This window comes from Aspergillus bombycis (assembly GCF_001792695.1).
Source record: "Aspergillus bombycis strain NRRL26010 chromosome Unknown contig00033, whole genome shotgun sequence".
In the NCBI taxonomy this organism is placed as follows: domain Eukaryota; kingdom Fungi; phylum Ascomycota; class Eurotiomycetes; order Eurotiales; family Aspergillaceae; genus Aspergillus; species Aspergillus bombycis.
The window spans coordinates 243,638-259,383 of NW_019170035.1; the positions used below are offsets into that span (position 1 = coordinate 243,638).

Consider the following 15,746-nt stretch of genomic DNA (forward strand, 5'->3'; position numbering starts at 1 on the left):
AGAGGGAAAAAAATAAAACAAATCACAATCACTTATACCAATGGAACCGAACCATCTACCACCATGACAACTACCGATCATTAACGCCGACTTAAACACCCGTTCATAGCATAGGCTAGTCATGATCACTTTGTTGTGTTTCAAACTCTGCCGATGACAACGTCTGATCATTTTCAATATATCCCGCGCGAGCTCTAGCAGATGTTGATGATGCAGAACTATGCTCCAGTTCGCTTGTTGGATGGTACTCAGCAGAGTCATATAGGCGCCCGACATCCTTCTGGGGAGGGCTCACGAATACTTTCCTGGTGCCCTTCCCAGCAGAGTCATCTTCTGATTCTGATGCGACTTCCTCTTCCAGCCCGGCCAACAAGGCATGATGGTGATCGTGCCTGTCATCCAGTACATCATCAACCTCACTCTCTTCTAGCATTTCATGCGACGGCTTCTTGATGAATATATCGATGATGTAATATTGAATCGCATTCATGATTACCGGGAAAAGCAACATCACAAAGATGATTTGAACGGCTGTGTTACCCTCGGTCCATCGCAAAGCCCAGTCGCCCACCTGGACGATAAACGGCAACAATTGAATAAGGAAGAAGACGCATATCTTCATTCCTAAAAGTCCCACAAAGTATATCATAGATTGTTTGAACCACCAAGTTGCTCGTGGCGGACGACCGTAGTGCCCGGACTTGATAGAGTCTGGGGGATCTGCAAGAGGTGTGTAAAGAGCCAGGCGGTTCAAAATGTGGAGGATGAAAATGAGAATCGGTATCCCGAGAGTAGTCTGCGACTAGTATTAGCCAACCACCAAGGAGATACAGATATACAAAACCGAGGAACTCACATCAATGCCTAGGTTCAGTATGTAGAAAGAGCATGGGTTTGGTTTATACTCGCTCGTAATTTCTAACTGACCGGCCGAGAACATGGACATGAGCAGATTCGCCAGATGTAGCATAGCTGATCCAAAGACCTGCTTAGAAACATCGAACGCCCACACTTTTAAAGGTCGTTGTGGTCTTTCCCTCCATCTCTTATAGACAAGGGATAAAAGTGCTAACGCTCCGAGGGCGACTTGCACCAGAAGAGAGAAAGGACCTAACAGCCTGCATTCTCCAGTGTCACCACTATCTCCGCTTGGATCTGGGCCAGCCAGAGAAAAAGGGATAGTTTGAGAAGTCGGAGTCGGCATTGGTGTGACGAGAGTGCTAGAAACAAAGTCCAAGTCGCCAGCTGAAACGCTGCTGATGAAACCTGTAATAGTAATCGCCATACTGGCTACCGAAGTAAACGTTGAGACAGGCATGGCCGGCCTATCTCTATCTTTAACGAGAAATACGTTGAGTAAAATCACTGGAATGAGGGCTAATAAGTTTGAGGAGGCTCAAAATAAGGCGGCTAGTGTGAGTGATACGAAGTCCTTCGCTCATGTAAAAGAAGGCTCCCTATGCAATGGGGGAAGCCTGTTTAACGCACATACATACGAGTATCGCTGTGAAACCAGGTGTACTTGACATGTGTGAACGTCAACCGCAGGACAAGTGCTCCTTTACCAGCAAGGAGCCTGAGCCAGCCAGGTGGGTTTTTACAGTTATCTGAGAATGGGGAACAGAAACATCGCGGGAGAAGCGGCGGTGCCAGGACGAGACACCGCCCCCGCCCGTAAGCGGAGCTGTCCACTAGTTCCCAACTTTTGGGTTAGTCAAAGGCAACTAAACTGCTAGTATTTTCGGATTGAGGAGACTCACTAGACCCTTGATGGATAGGCTCATAGTTAATCTGTTTCGCATTGATCCCTTCAATACTCTACAAAGCGGCTAGCAGACAAACTCCTTCATACAAGTTTCCGACTATTATTTATGATACTTATTTGCCTGCCTTCTAAACCCCTAGTAAATTTGTGATTATATCTAATAGGTTGTGAATTGAGGTGGATATGTGGGTCTATCTTTGATGAATGATCCCAATATATATTCAATGGAGAAACCATTATTATCTTAGATAGCGTCTCCCGGATAAGGGAAGTATCGAGAATGCTCCATTTCCGTTGTGTCTTTCATCTAAATGCGAACCCACCGGAGCAAGGAATGACACGGCTGCGATATCCCAGATCTCATCCATTCAACCAAACCATGTCTTAGATCATGAGCCTCTCAACCTTGTCCTTGATAGTCCGGATCTGTCCCATGAGATCGCTAGCCTCGTTGGTGGTGATGCTAGCCGCGATCACCGGACGAGAGACACCGGTCGCCCGGCCCAGAGCAAGCTTGCTGGGCACGAAGACATACGGGGTATTCTTGTCTTCACAGAGAAGGGGGATGTGCAAAAGGATAGCGAGAGGATTGGTGTCTGCAGCGAGGATGACGATTTCAGAAGTACCACGATTGAGAGTCTTGGTTGCTTCGTTTGCTCCCTTCTTCAGCTGGCGGTAGTGAGAAGCCTGCTGTACAAGGTCCAGAAGGTTCTGGGTGAGGCTCTCATCAGCCAGGGGCCAAGCTACAAAGGAATAGAGACATTAGCTCATGATTGGAAAGCGCTCAACTGAGGACGAGTCCAGATACAACAGAGAGCAAATCTCGTACTCACCGGCATTAGGTTCTCCAGACATGATTTCGTAAAGGGTACTGGCTTCGCACGGAGGAGTGGCTCACGCAAAGGATCACTGCCGTCTTGCAGATTTGTATGCTCGAAGAGATTGTTTGAGAGAGCGCTGTTCGGTTGAGAAAATCTTGACAAAAATGACTGGTGGGGCGGTACAAGGACTAACCTCCTTGGGAAATACTAATGCCTTAATTAACGGGCAGAAACAGCCCCAGCTCTCCAAGAATTGCATAGTCAACTTTTTTTTTTTGCAGGCTTTTGTTCTCTTCTATCTTCTCTCATGATCCCGATTGATGACTTGATTCACGTTGCAACTCCAATAGGAAGACAAATCTCTCCCAACGTGTTTCATGCAATGATAATAGATCACGGACCAAGTTTGACTTGTGCATAGTGTGAAAGGTAATGCCTTGTACAAAGTATTGGGGTAATGGCTATTATCACCTTTGATACTACTAGTACAGGTACCGGAGTGTCCCCATGGTGGTGACACCTTGACAAGAACTCCAACCATGATATGATTTAGTACTAGCCACATGCCCTACCATCAGGACTGACGAATTAGGTGTGGGTACATACCCGTATTTACAGTTGCCCAACTGTCCAAGCCTCCCTAAGGACCTCTAGACTAACTGAAATAAGCTTACGGGGATCTGTCAGGGGAGCCTTCTGCCCGACCATGCAGGGTCGCATGATCTTCAGAGTAGATCTACGCTCTATGCGGTAAACATCACATGTAACGGCCAGTTGATTCGGAAATCCGCTTCTTTTGTAAACACTAGGCATTAGGCATGTAGATCGCCTCATCTAGTGGTCCCAAGGTTTCATTGTGTGTACTGTTTATAAGGGTGGACAATAAGCTGGTCTCATAGGTTAACCGCGACAGCCGACAGTGGCCGGCGATCGAGAGCGATTATATTGATAGTAGCTAATAACCAGCCGGAATGGTGGAATTGACCCAGCCTGAAAGATCCCATTCTGTATCGTTTCCCTGGTCAATAGCCAGAGAGTGTCATTCAACCCGTCGGCCACCCTCATACTAGTATCCATGAATAAGAGTCACGAAACCCATAAGACTAAAACGCCAGAAACCCCACAACCAACCCATGATAATACGCAGCCAGATGCCTGCAAAGGGTACACAGAGAAAAGCAAGAAAAAGAATCGTAACGTCATTCTATACCGTGCTGCTGTTTAAGACGTTCCAAATTTTCTTGCCTTTCCGCCAAGTCCTCTTTCGACTTGAGCATTTTCTCTGGCTGGTGGTATAGTACTAGGGGTAGAGGGTCAGCCAAGCTTCACCTCGATTAAATAGAGTAGTCCAATCCAATACGTACCGACGAGGTATCTGTTCTGGAAATTGAATCCATTGAGCTTATCGCATGCCTGTTTGGCGTCGTGAACGTCTTCGTATACTACAAATGCGGTGCCCTTCGAGTTGTTCGCAATACCCTGACGTATTTGTCTAGAGACAGAAGATTAGTCTACAGACGAATGATGGGAAAATTTTTATGCTTCCTTTGCGACTAGCATACCTGATAGGTCCGAACTTGCCAAAAAGGTCGAATAGTTGCTCAGCAGTTACGTTGTAGCTATAAAAACAGCCTCTTTATTAGCATTTTACCCTCAAACCAGGCATATATCCTTATCTCGAATTCATCAAAGACGCTAGACATGCAACGCTCGGCTCTGGTAGACTAGTTTATCACGACGGATGAACATACTTGAGGTTCTTGACAAAGAGAATCCTGTCCGCTGTCAGTACATTGAATGAGCTTAACAGCCCACAAATGAGGCTCCGAACGCGTAGATGATAGCTACGCTATCCGGCAGATCCAAATTAACGCAGGAGGGGCAGATTTGTTCGTGATAACTTACCGATTGGCTTCGGGGGCGAGCTTCCGGCTCATTCTCGGGTGGGACAGTGATGGTCCGAAAATTTGGTAGGGCGATTGATTGTGTCGAGTAGATACCCAACGGGACTGGGATCGTTCTTTTAGAAGGAAAGAAGAAGAATAGGAAGAAGAGAGAATCACTGAACCGTGATGACCACGAGGTCGGAAACGGGGGATGCCTTTCCTGATTAGGACTAGGGCCCCGGAGGAGCCTCACTTTGTTGGTTCCTCATGAAGACAAGCATTACCAGAAACACTACGGATCTACACTTCTAAAAGACGAGTACTAGGTAGCAGTAGCGATTGGCAAAAGGGGTGTAGAATAAAACTACGCGGGAGAGACCCCATGTAAACTTCTTGGTGTATAAGTGGTAGACACAACCCACCTAACCAGCTAATGATCTACTGCGATCTAATACTGTTTGGCCGCAAACGATAGGCAGATATGAGGATGACCTGAAGGCTGAGGCAGACTTACAGCGCCGCGCCCGCTTTGCCTTCACTCGCGCTCTCCTCGGCCTCCCGTCGCCGCAATACACATCTTCTCCATCCCACAACTCATTCCATCAATTAATTTCACTGCGCGCTATCCAATCGTTTAGTTTCCCTTAATCTCTTAGAGCTCTTCTGTTCCTGCAGTGTCTTTCTTAATTTTGGCCGCACCCGCGGTGCGTCCTCGGTGCTGCATCCTCCCGCCGCTCTCGACTAGTCGGCAGACTGAACTTCCCCCCTCAACCTCCTAGTGTTCCGCCGTGCGACTCTCCGTCAACCTCTTTTCTTACTCAACGCTGATCATCTCAACCCGCCTCGGATATCATTACATTATCCAGCGCGCGCCGTTCGCTTCGCCAGGAATGACTCTCCATTTGCCTGCGGTGGCCTCTCTATAGCCCGTGTGGTCGTTATATCCCCGCTTTGCCCGCTTGCCGCAAAATACCTTGTCACCTCCGGTCTTACCTCTGCGCCGTTTCCCCTTTGATTCTATATCTCAGACCCAATATGATTACTACTACATCATTTTTAAATCACTCTGGCAGTCGACCGCCACGCTATCGCACTCCCTCCCCTCCGCGACGCGCCGTTGAGCCAATTTCTCCCTGCACAACCGGCGATACTCGAGCTTCGTGGGTCGACCGCGGCGCACCTAGAGTTGCGAACTTCGATCGCAACCAGTTCACACATAATCACAGTCGATATGCTGCCGCGGATAGCGTGTCTCATCAGAGATCCAGCCATGGGAGGTCAAGTTCGACAATCGACACCCTTGCGACGATTGCCCTCGCGACGAGTCCTACTTTTGCACCTCTATCCTACCGCCCTCCATCGCGGAATTCCACATCGACCATGTCACTTTTCCCTCCAGAGCCGGTAGACTTCGCAGAACGCCCGGCTAAACGCCCGCGGTCGGAAAAAGATTCTTCTCCCTCCCTTCAGCATCGTACGGGCGCATTACCAGGTTTAAAACCGCCATCGGCTTTCGACAGCATGAAAACAGATGCGGAGCTATTGTTGAACTTTGCGAGGCCGTCCAATTTCCATCATACCGCCCCTTCCTCGAAACGAGCGAGCATAGACGAGTCATATCGTCAATATGGAAATGAAGCAAAACGTCATGTTAAGGATGGTTTTGGGGCTTCGTATATGGACTTAGGCGAAGATAAATCGGCTTACAATACCTCGGGACACAGTAATTTTCCGCCGTCCAGGATGAGATCTCAATCTGACGGTTCGGCTGCTATTTCTCGGCCCGCCATACATAGTACGCGACCGAACACAAGTTCCTCCAGCCTTCAGCCAATTATATGGCAGGAGGAAGGAGATAGTGTAGAAAGCAATTGGCCATCTTCTACAAATACAGTGACCAACAATTTTCAATATGATGCGCAGGGCCCCGGCACCATTGAGCCTCAAATATCGCGAAGCTCTAAGGTGGAAGACGACACAGAGCCTGAGGAGTCTGGCCAGGCAAGTTGTGCTGCTTGTAATCTCGTCCGAATACCGATGGACACTGGCGAACAAGGTGATGTCACATGGATCAGCTGTGATGGCTGCAAACGCTGGTTCCACATTGTCTGCGCGGGCTTTAAAACTGACCGCGAAATTCGGACGGTTGACAAGTTTATTTGTCGTGGGTGTCGACCAGTTCACGGACAGACTACTTTTGTTCGCAAGTCCTCCCGTGCCCGTACTGCTATCGATTATGCTGGTCTCAACCAGGGACTTGTTAAGACTGCTACGGAGACGATGGAGCACCACTATATTGAACCTATCCGAGAAGGCAAAATTCGCTTTCTACCAGAGAGCTTTCCACGCATGCGCCCAGAGCTAGTCACAGCTGAATATTTCGAGCGAGGGAATGGCATGACAGAGCCAATCGTAATACCAGCCCATCTAAACACGCGGGGTCCCGTTTCGACCAGCAGCCCTGACTATGATGCACTCGTCCAAGAAGCTTCTACCCAGGAAATGTTCGACGAGCTCTTGGAACAAACACATGAAGAATGTCAAGGTGTTGAGACTGTGATTGACTGTGGCCAAGATCAATTAGACATGGTCATTCCCCAGGGTCTTACAGTCAGAGCGGTTGCAGAGCTATATGGGCCTGAAGAAAGGGTAGAGGTGATAGACGTTAAATCACAACAAGGCGAAGACAAAAGGTGGACGATGCAGAGGTGGGCCGACTATTATGAAAATGCGGGATCTAAGATCGTTCGAAACGTCATCAGCCTGGAGGTGTCGCAGAGTAGATTGGGCAAATTGATTCGTCGACCGAAGATCGTGCGTGATCTTGATTTGCAAGATTCGGTTTGGCCGGAAGATTTAAAGGCAGTTGGGGATTATCCCAAAGTCCAGTTCTACTGTCTTATGTCCGTTGCTGACTGCTATACGGATTTCCACATCGATTTCGGCGGCTCGTCAGTATACTATCACATTCTGAAGGGCAAGAAGACATTCTTCTTCATACCGCCTAAGGATAAACACTTAAAAAAATACGAAGAGTGGTGTAATTCACCTGCCCAAGACTCTACCTTCCTTGGGGACCAAACTAAGGAATGTTACCGGGTTGATCTTTCTGAAGGGGACACAATGTTAATTCCCTCCGGCTGGATTCATGCCGTATGGACTCCTAAGGACAGCCTAGTTATCGGAGGCAATTTCCTGACAAGACTGAACTATGGGATGCAGATCAAAATTGCCAAGATTGAAAAGGATACAAAGGTTCCAAGGAAATTCCGATACCCGTTCTTTCAGAAAATCCAATGGTATGCAGCTCTGAAGTATCTTGAAGAGGACCCTATTCCTCAAAGCGTATTGGATGCCTTCGCGCAGGACGAGAATTATCGTTTCCATCGAGACTACCCCATCTACTACGAATTTGGAGAACGGACAAACACAACGCCTTTCGGATCACCATATCATAATTCGCGCTTCTACTCGCAAGCAGAGTTAGAGGGGCTACCAGATCTTGCAAAGTATCTTCTTCGGACCGCTTTGATTGCTGGCTCTTACCTTGTTGAAGGGGTGACGGCGGACAGTAGGAATGCAATCAAGCGATCAATCCCGAAAGGTGTTGGCGATCCGATTGACACTGTTAGAAAATTCGGAATCTGGGTCGCTTGGAAGCGTGGGAATGAAAAGGCCGCTCAATGGACACGACCTGGTGTCGTTGAACGCAATGCCAAACTCAGTCTCACAGAAAAAAAATCAGCTGGTCGACCTAGTCGCCGTTCAGAACGCAATATGGACAACCAGCGCATGTACGCAGAGAGACAAGCTGTGCAAAGACCTCTAGAGCAATCTCGTGAGACATCCAATGCGGTTTCTGGTAGTAGTGCTTCGGTACCACCGAGCATCGTTGTTCCTACACCTCTCGTCTCTTCCAATAGCGGGGTGAAAGAAGAAAATGTTTCCAGGCCTCGAAACATTCATCGGGGGTCCGGACTAGGTCCGAAGCGGGTTGCCTGTGATGCTTGTCGCAAGCGAAGGATCCGATGCCATCATAAGGATGAACAAAGTGACCCAACGCCAACAAAACAAATGTCGGTTGGTGTCTTTGCCGGAAGCCAATCATCCCTGGCACATGATGCCGCATCCGCACTCAGCTCTTTGGCAGCAATTGCATCTGAAGCAGGCCTTCAAGATGGAAATGGTGGGTTGGACCGATTTGAAACTGCTGGAAAGTACGGACCGACTGTCATGGGTACACCGCATACAGTGACCAACAAACTAAATGACATCAGCCCTGATGGAATCAACGCAGGGAAGAAAGGACGTAGCAAGGCTTGTGATGATTGTCGAAAGAGCAAGGTATGTCGCTGCACAACCGCCGTTGTACATTTTACTTATTAACTGGTTGTGTATAGCGGCGATGTATCCACGATGAGTATGGGCGAATCGATCCTGTCAAAGCTCAAGAACGGTCGAAACCACGAGCTGCAGCTTCTGCCAAAAGACCCCGACTCAACGAGGAAAGCTTTAATCCCACAACGAAGAGACCGAAGCAAGAAAGCACCTCTCCCCTGACAAAGTCGGCCCATCTCAACCGAGAAGGTGGCACAATAGATGCGCAGGGAGCTCGACCCTCTACTCAATTATACAAGGCAGGCGACTTTGAGGCTATTCCACAGCCGGAGATATCTCGTGCGGATCAAGGCTTTTCGCAACATCCAGGTATGGTAGTTGCAGAAAAGGAAGCGCCTGTGGTGCGAAATTCATATGCATCACCGCCTACATTTCAGACAGATGATGTCGTTGCTAAAGAGATCAACTCAGCCTCTGTGCCTCAGCCGGCGGTTTCACTTGTGTCTCCGCCAACTTCCTTGGCAGATGAGACTGATGTCCTCCAAGACCATGCCGATGCCGAGGGAGAGCATTCCGTAATCCTTCAGACACCGACATCTAATGCTCGTCACTCTTCTCGTCAACCGCGTCATGTAAATCGATATATGCCTGAGGTTCATGTTGTCAAGCCGTCGAAGTCATCTGCACACACACCAAATGCACGTCGCCCATCATTTGGCGCTTCAAGCACTGGCACACATAGGACTACTCCTGGTCCATCGTCGGGTTCGAGGAAGTCGTTGTCACGTCCGTCATCATCACATGCAAAGACGCCAACTGCCGATAAGAAAATTGACCGTCATGCTACGTTGACCTCCCCTGGCCAGACTGGCAAGTATATGAAGCGTGAGCGAGCGACTGGTGCAAACGGTGAGCCAGATGCTGAGAGCATGCGCTTAATCCGTGAGCTTCAAGAACAGGAATTTGGCCTACGAAAGCGATCCACGAGAGCGTAAGCCAGGCGACCGACCTGCAATTTTTTGATATATGTCATGCTCTCTCTATGACGGGTTATGAAATTCTTTTCCCTTTTCCTCTGCTTTTCTTCTCTTTTTATTTTTGTTTTCTCTTGTCTAGACCACCTCAATCGGGCAACCACTGAAGTTGATATGAATCTGAAAGAATTACACTCGGGTGATTTCACGACTTGCTGCCGGGAAACTTGGGAAGGGAGTTTTGAAAGGGTGGGAGTCCGGGCCTCGTTGGGGCTTTATGCTTTGTGTGATTTGATTCGGCGTTTCGAAGTCGCCAGGCTGTGACGTTCGCTTGGGGTTTTATCTTATTGCATCAGACATTATTTTTGAGCATTTATTTCCTATCTGGCTTCTTTCCTTTTAGCTTTCCAGTCTGTTCAATTTGGCGTTTTGAGTGGGTCGCTGGGGATTCCTGATCAAACCGTTCCTCACATACCTTTGCTTTGTTTCGGTCAAATCCTTCCTACTGTATTTTCTTTTCCTACTAGTTCCTTGGGTGTTCTTTCAATGAAGTCTTGCTAGCGTCGTCAATCGTTCAGCTGCTCATGCCGTCTTATTTATTTCCTCTTACTTTTACTGTTTCATTCCGTCTCTATACCGATCTTCTCTGTTCTGGTATTGCTTGCCATAGCTCTCTGAATATCCCATCTATTCTTCCGATAACGGATATATTATTACCATGATCCATACCTTTTCAAACGAAATAGGCCTCCATGTATGCTTTCCCAGATTTTGTTGTTAAAAACGTTCTAAATATCCGTTACGTCCGACCAGTGGTTAACATGGATTCCCGCGTCTTCAGAATCTGGACCCTAGACTCCACGAAATGGAATATCCGTTGACCACTTGATGATGACCCCAGTGCTGGCAAGTCCACATGTGACATGCAGAAAACGTCCGTAACAAGCTAAGTGGCCATGTATCAATCGAATGTGCTGTAGACGATTAGAACCGACCGATAGAACGTCAATTTTGGGACTGCATTTAATGTCTACGCTGAGTGATTGAACAATAGTAATCGTTGATTCATCGACTCTGTTATCTATCCAGTCCCATCCCACTTTCACTTTCACCCTGTGCAAGAAATCCAGATATTGCGACCATCGGTAACTCCATCCAGCGGAGAACTCCTACCAAGCTCCATAGTATGTAGTAGTTGTATATTCATCATCCATCGTGAATCATGCGCTTCAAACTCTTAACATCAAGTCAAGGGTCTATACAGTCGGGTATATGGAAACAGACGGTGTATATCCTATGATATAGAATCGAATCACCAAAGAAACGAAAGAAAAAGCAGTGAACAAAAGCTTTCAGGGTTTTTTAACCCAAGAAACCCTTCATCAGCGGCTCCCTGGGTCGGTACTAAGCCATCGCTTGGCCCTTGTATGCTCCCCGATATAGTTCTTGATCACGCAAGGTCCCTCATCAGGCCCTTGACACACTTTGCGACGAGCTAGATGTTTGAATCGAGGACCAAGGGGCCCATTCACATAATGATATTGCCCTGCGAAGCGGTATTGTCGATTATCTCCCAACGGATAGAACTTGTCACCCCAATGGCCATTGTAATAAAACCATTCTGTGGGTGAATCTGGGTTGAAAGTGGATGCAAGCAAAGTATCATTGTTATGATCGTAGGTGTATGAATGGGAGTTTAAGAGAGGATCCCAAAGCGGGCCGCGATCTGTCTGATCGTGAAGGAGACCCCATGGCAAAATATAGTCGTGGATACCGGGAGTCGCGTACATGGCATGGGTTCCCAGCGCCGAGTAGATGACTGGCTGATGATCCCGGTCAGTGGCGGTGGTACATGTATGTTCTCAAATAACTTTGACTTACTCGGTCCCCAATCTTTTCGACAGCCTCGTAACTATATGCTTCGCCTGCACTATGGGCACTGAAAAAGAGTGCTTTGGGCTTACCATGGTGGAATCGCACGAGACAGTGTTCCCAGTCGCCGACATGGTTCCCAAATCGCACATTCAGAACTACATTCCCTAGGTTGAAGCTGTAGAAATAGAACCAAAAAGCATCAATGATGCCGTTACCTTTGTCCATAACGATCAGCACAGCTGGCGCATTGCTGTGACCCCCAGATCGCTCCATACGGACGGGCTCCCCACCATACCGTTTCCGAAGTTCGTCCCGAACCCACTCGTCTTCTAGATCTAAATAACCGGGCTTATTCGGAGTCATATTGCCTTCTCTGTCCTGCACAGTTTGGCTTGCATCGCACCACTTAGCTCTCTCTTCTGGGGTGTCGCCTGGGATATCTCCATCAACTCGACCGTCCCAATCCGCCCAGGACTGTGCTACATCTCCATCCTCAGGAGGGTCGGGTATGTTTTTCTCTCCCTCCAACCAGGACGGACGATCCTCAACGTTGTCATTACTCGTCAAAAATATGTAGCGCCCTTCTTGAAATTGATTTAATTGGTTAAGATCCTGTAGGTTCGGATGATCATCTTGTGACCGGACGGGTGTATAATTCAGCATTGGGGTTGTGTGATAGAGGTGCTCAGCGATATCACCAGGCCAGAACTGTTCGCCTGAAAATAAGTGGACGAGAGGCGCATATCGAAAAACGTAGTCTGGAATTTCTCGATGAGACCGTTCGGACTCGTCCCACGTGGTGTCCGAAAGATTGCCCCCGTTTGACCAAGACGCCCTCCAGGAAGTAGAATTAGACTCCCCTGGTGAAAGTGTCTCAGAGACAAGCTTGTGCTGGCCGAAACGGGGGCGGACCGCGCGGTAATGCGCGGTACCACAGAGCCCTAGCCACCGGCAGGCTTTCTGATCAAACCACGAATGCGAGGAAGCAATCCAGCGTGCCTCGTCTTTATCTTCAGCAGACCAGATGAAAGCCGAGGGATTGACAGTCCGGATCAAGCTATTGATTGAAATGTATGTGATTAGCGACGAAAGGATGACAATTGCGGCGGTAGCTCTTTGTACCATCTGCTGGCGAAAGTTGGGTGGAGCTGTGAGGTCGGAATGATTAAAATGTGACGAACTGCGGAAAGCAAACCCGACCTCGTTAGGATGACTAGCAACGGGCACTGCAGAGCGTAGAAAAGTGGTGGCACTGGTGGTGCTGACAGACGCTCTAACCGCAATAGCACCGCTACTAGACTCAGATAAGACTGTGGCACTCAAGACAGGGTCCTCGGAGGTAAGTGAAGAAAGTAAAGGATAAAGCACATGAGACCACGCCGTGGCAGGACTACAGAAGACCAGAGACAAGATATGGCAGCAATAAAGCCAGGCAGCCAGACCTGGAGACGGAGATGGAGGAGAGAGAGACACTATAAGGGAGGCGCGCAGGCATTATTGCTCCGTCAGCAGCGGTCGAGAACAGCATTAAGAACGATAGCATGGCCACCGAGAGCAGTAAAAGACTAGATGGAAAGATTGACACTAAGGTAGTTGGACGACAGGTATGACTGAATTGTCCACTAAGAGAGACAGGTCGGGAATGACGGAAGGGGATTAGATAATGGATGATCATAGCATGGAAGGTGACGGATGCATCTTCCAGATCAGCAGCACTCCTACTAGTAGCTCCCTTGCTTCCGCGCACTGCCGAATCAATCAGGAAACGCAGGACGGAAGGGACGGAAGCAGATGGCAATACGGAGTATGTTAAAATGTTTAGTCGTGTAAGCTACTACTTACTTGGCATAGTCTCAGTAGAGATCTCAATATGAATGGAGAGAGCAGCAGCAGTAACAGGACAGCTGAAGTAAGGCTGAACCGGGAGGAAGTGGAAGAGGAGGCAAGAAAGGAGCAGTAAATTCGAGGTGGAGATGATGAGGTCATCACCAAAGGTTGATTAGTTATGTCTTTCAAGGAAGGTAAACAAGGGATCCAGGGTGGATGAGATTAAGTAGTGCTAGTACCAAATACTGCGTACGTCCCAGTAGTAAACAGAGGAGTGTGTGAAGATGTCAGGCAGATGGTGATGTATAGTTTAGTTATTATTAGCAGTCGATGCCTCAATCAGTAGGACCTATCTTTTGAAAAACTAATTTTTATTTTATTTTCCTCCAAAGAATATATTCATTGTTGACTTGATTCAAGGATTCAATTGTAACACAGTCACCGCCTGTTTGATTGACTACTAGGCTAGACTAAAAAGAGGCTTAACTGAAGTTAGCCTGAAGTTGAACCTAACAACAACTCATAAGGCGGGCCGATCTTCCCGCGGACCCCGTGGATTCAGTTTCTTACCTACTACTAACTACTTCTAATTCGCAACCCCTCCGCGTTTCACCAATCACCAATCACCTCTACTACTTCCCATTGTAATTTTGGATGGGTACTATCTTTTGTACCGAATAATCCATTGGGTCTGGAAGGATTATCTAATCTCGCCATGTGTTCTCATACGGAGCCTACATTGGTCCTGGACCCCGCCATGCTAATGGACTCAACATTATCGGACGAGGAGGGTTCCGATTATGAGTACGAATACGATGAGAATGAGCTAGAGGTACGTTTTGATTCGGGGTATCCTATTGCGATCATCACTCTGCATCTCTCTCACGCACCCTAATTTGTGTCCAGCTGACTGGAAGTCGCTCATAGACCTCGTATCTTAATATCGACCTCACCTCCTCTCATGGTCCCATCCGACCCTCTCGACGACGGGCAGACCTTGCGACGGAGTCTTCATCAGCTGCGGCTACTTCAGGTCGATCATCTGTCTCCATCCACCCTTTCCGAAACGATGAGAATGAGTCGGCTCTAGCAAGCACAGAGTCTGATAGTAGCCCTGCAGACGGGTTCCAAATCCTAGGCCTTCATACCCACAATCCCGTCGTCTCATACCAGAATCAAATATTCAGCTGCTCCTGGGCCGATCAAATTGGCACCGAATTACACTTCACGCGGCCTGAGCCGGAACCTCAACTTGGACCAGGGCCAGAACCCGAAGCGACAGCTACCCGAGTTGTTCCGTTAAAGCTTGATAAAGCCTTCAGCCTCATCGCCGCTAATAGTGTCAAGATTCTAGGCCGCAGGGCGAACCTTATCTCCAGTACAGGCCCCGTTCAGCACTTGCTCTACTCGGGTGATGCACTAGACGTGACGGGAGGGACAACCCGCAGAGTCGGGCTTCAAACAAACCAGGCTCTGTTTTTAGAGCGATTGAGGAGCGTCAAGCAAGCCAGAGGGGAGATAGACACTGTACGCACCGTTTTCAGTCTGAAACGAGCTCAGAATCTCGAAGAGCGCTTGCGCGGTTGGGCGCGGACAGAAGAGCAATTGGCCGAGATTCAGCAACTTAACGATGCCGCGCTCCAAGGAAATTCCGATGCCATAGCAGAATTAGAGAATATCTACAATCAACTTGGTGCTCGGGATCCTGCGTCATTCGAAGACTCGTTTCAACAGCGTTGAGAATGCTCCAATGTGGACATCTTATGAACCTCAAAAACCCTGCCAATGGGGTCACCACTAGTGAATATCGTACGTAACGTTACGTATGCTCGCCGAACCAGCAATCTAAAACAAGCAATATGCGGGGGTTTAGCATGCCCCATGAGATATACACCCCCGGCCGATGACGAGCATGAACTGATCGATTGATTTGGCGCTTAGGTCACTTCGGCCTTGGCATGAAGTCGTTGAACTACTAGGTTCCGGGTCTTTCGTAACAACCTTAGTGACCCCTTTTACTCCCTTCACTAACCAGTTTGTTGTTGGTGTCGCGCCATGATAGCCAATGTGCATAGTGCAGCGTGGCATCCGATTCACGATAAGAGAGCACCCTATATCTAGCGAATACTATGCGTGGTATACTAGGCCCGAGACCGCCGATTGAGATGGCTATACGATGTGCTTCATAGTGGCTTGCCAGATATGCCGCTGAAATACACAACCATGTTGTTCTCAGAATTTCAGGATGAGAAGCACCTGA

The 15,746-nt window shown here is 48.3% G+C and overlaps 6 protein-coding genes across 6 annotated transcripts; 2 read left to right on the top strand and 4 right to left on the bottom strand.

Annotated features, from left to right (window-relative positions):
• Nucleotides 1-115: 115 nt before the first annotated feature.
• On the bottom strand, nucleotides 116-1,318 carry ABOM_005343 (STIMATE family protein; the record flags this gene model as incomplete). Its single annotated transcript, XM_022532472.1, has 2 exons — nucleotides 116-796; nucleotides 857-1,318. The coding sequence occupies 2 exons, from the start codon at nucleotides 1,316-1,318 to the stop codon at nucleotides 116-118; spliced, it is 1,143 nt and encodes a 380-aa protein (XP_022390043.1).
• Nucleotides 1,319-2,149: 831 nt separating this feature from the next.
• Nucleotides 2,150-2,620, bottom strand: ABOM_005344 (SNU13 family protein; the record flags this gene model as incomplete). Its single annotated transcript, XM_022532473.1, has 2 exons — nucleotides 2,150-2,508; nucleotides 2,599-2,620. 2 exons carry the CDS (start codon nucleotides 2,618-2,620, stop codon nucleotides 2,150-2,152), a joined length of 381 nt encoding a protein of 126 aa, XP_022389976.1.
• Nucleotides 2,621-3,785: 1,165 nt separating this feature from the next.
• Nucleotides 3,786-4,523, bottom strand: ABOM_005345 (putative pre-mRNA branch site protein p14; the record flags this gene model as incomplete). Its single annotated transcript, XM_022532474.1, has 5 exons — nucleotides 3,786-3,886; nucleotides 3,951-4,078; nucleotides 4,149-4,205; nucleotides 4,338-4,361; nucleotides 4,492-4,523. The coding sequence occupies 5 exons, from the start codon at nucleotides 4,521-4,523 to the stop codon at nucleotides 3,786-3,788; spliced, it is 342 nt and encodes a 113-aa protein (XP_022389975.1).
• A 984-nt stretch (nucleotides 4,524-5,507) lies between these two features.
• jhd1 ([Histone H3]-lysine-36 demethylase) lies at nucleotides 5,508-9,805 on the top strand (the record flags this gene model as incomplete). The annotated part of the gene is made up of 2 exons (XM_022532475.1): nucleotides 5,508-8,816; nucleotides 8,873-9,805. The coding sequence occupies 2 exons, from the start codon at nucleotides 5,508-5,510 to the stop codon at nucleotides 9,803-9,805; spliced, it is 4,242 nt and encodes a 1,413-aa protein (XP_022390042.1).
• A 1,361-nt stretch (nucleotides 9,806-11,166) lies between these two features.
• Nucleotides 11,167-13,154, bottom strand: ABOM_005347 (uncharacterized protein; the record flags this gene model as incomplete). Its single annotated transcript, XM_022532476.1, has 3 exons — nucleotides 11,167-11,607; nucleotides 11,666-13,049; nucleotides 13,102-13,154. 3 exons carry the CDS (start codon nucleotides 13,152-13,154, stop codon nucleotides 11,167-11,169), a joined length of 1,878 nt encoding a protein of 625 aa, XP_022390041.1.
• Nucleotides 13,155-14,201: 1,047 nt separating this feature from the next.
• ABOM_005348 (TFIIIC subunit 6 family protein) lies at nucleotides 14,202-15,226 on the top strand (the record flags this gene model as incomplete). The annotated part of the gene is made up of 2 exons (XM_022532477.1): nucleotides 14,202-14,318; nucleotides 14,414-15,226. The coding sequence occupies 2 exons, from the start codon at nucleotides 14,202-14,204 to the stop codon at nucleotides 15,224-15,226; spliced, it is 930 nt and encodes a 309-aa protein (XP_022389974.1).
• Nucleotides 15,227-15,746: the final 520 nt, after the last annotated feature.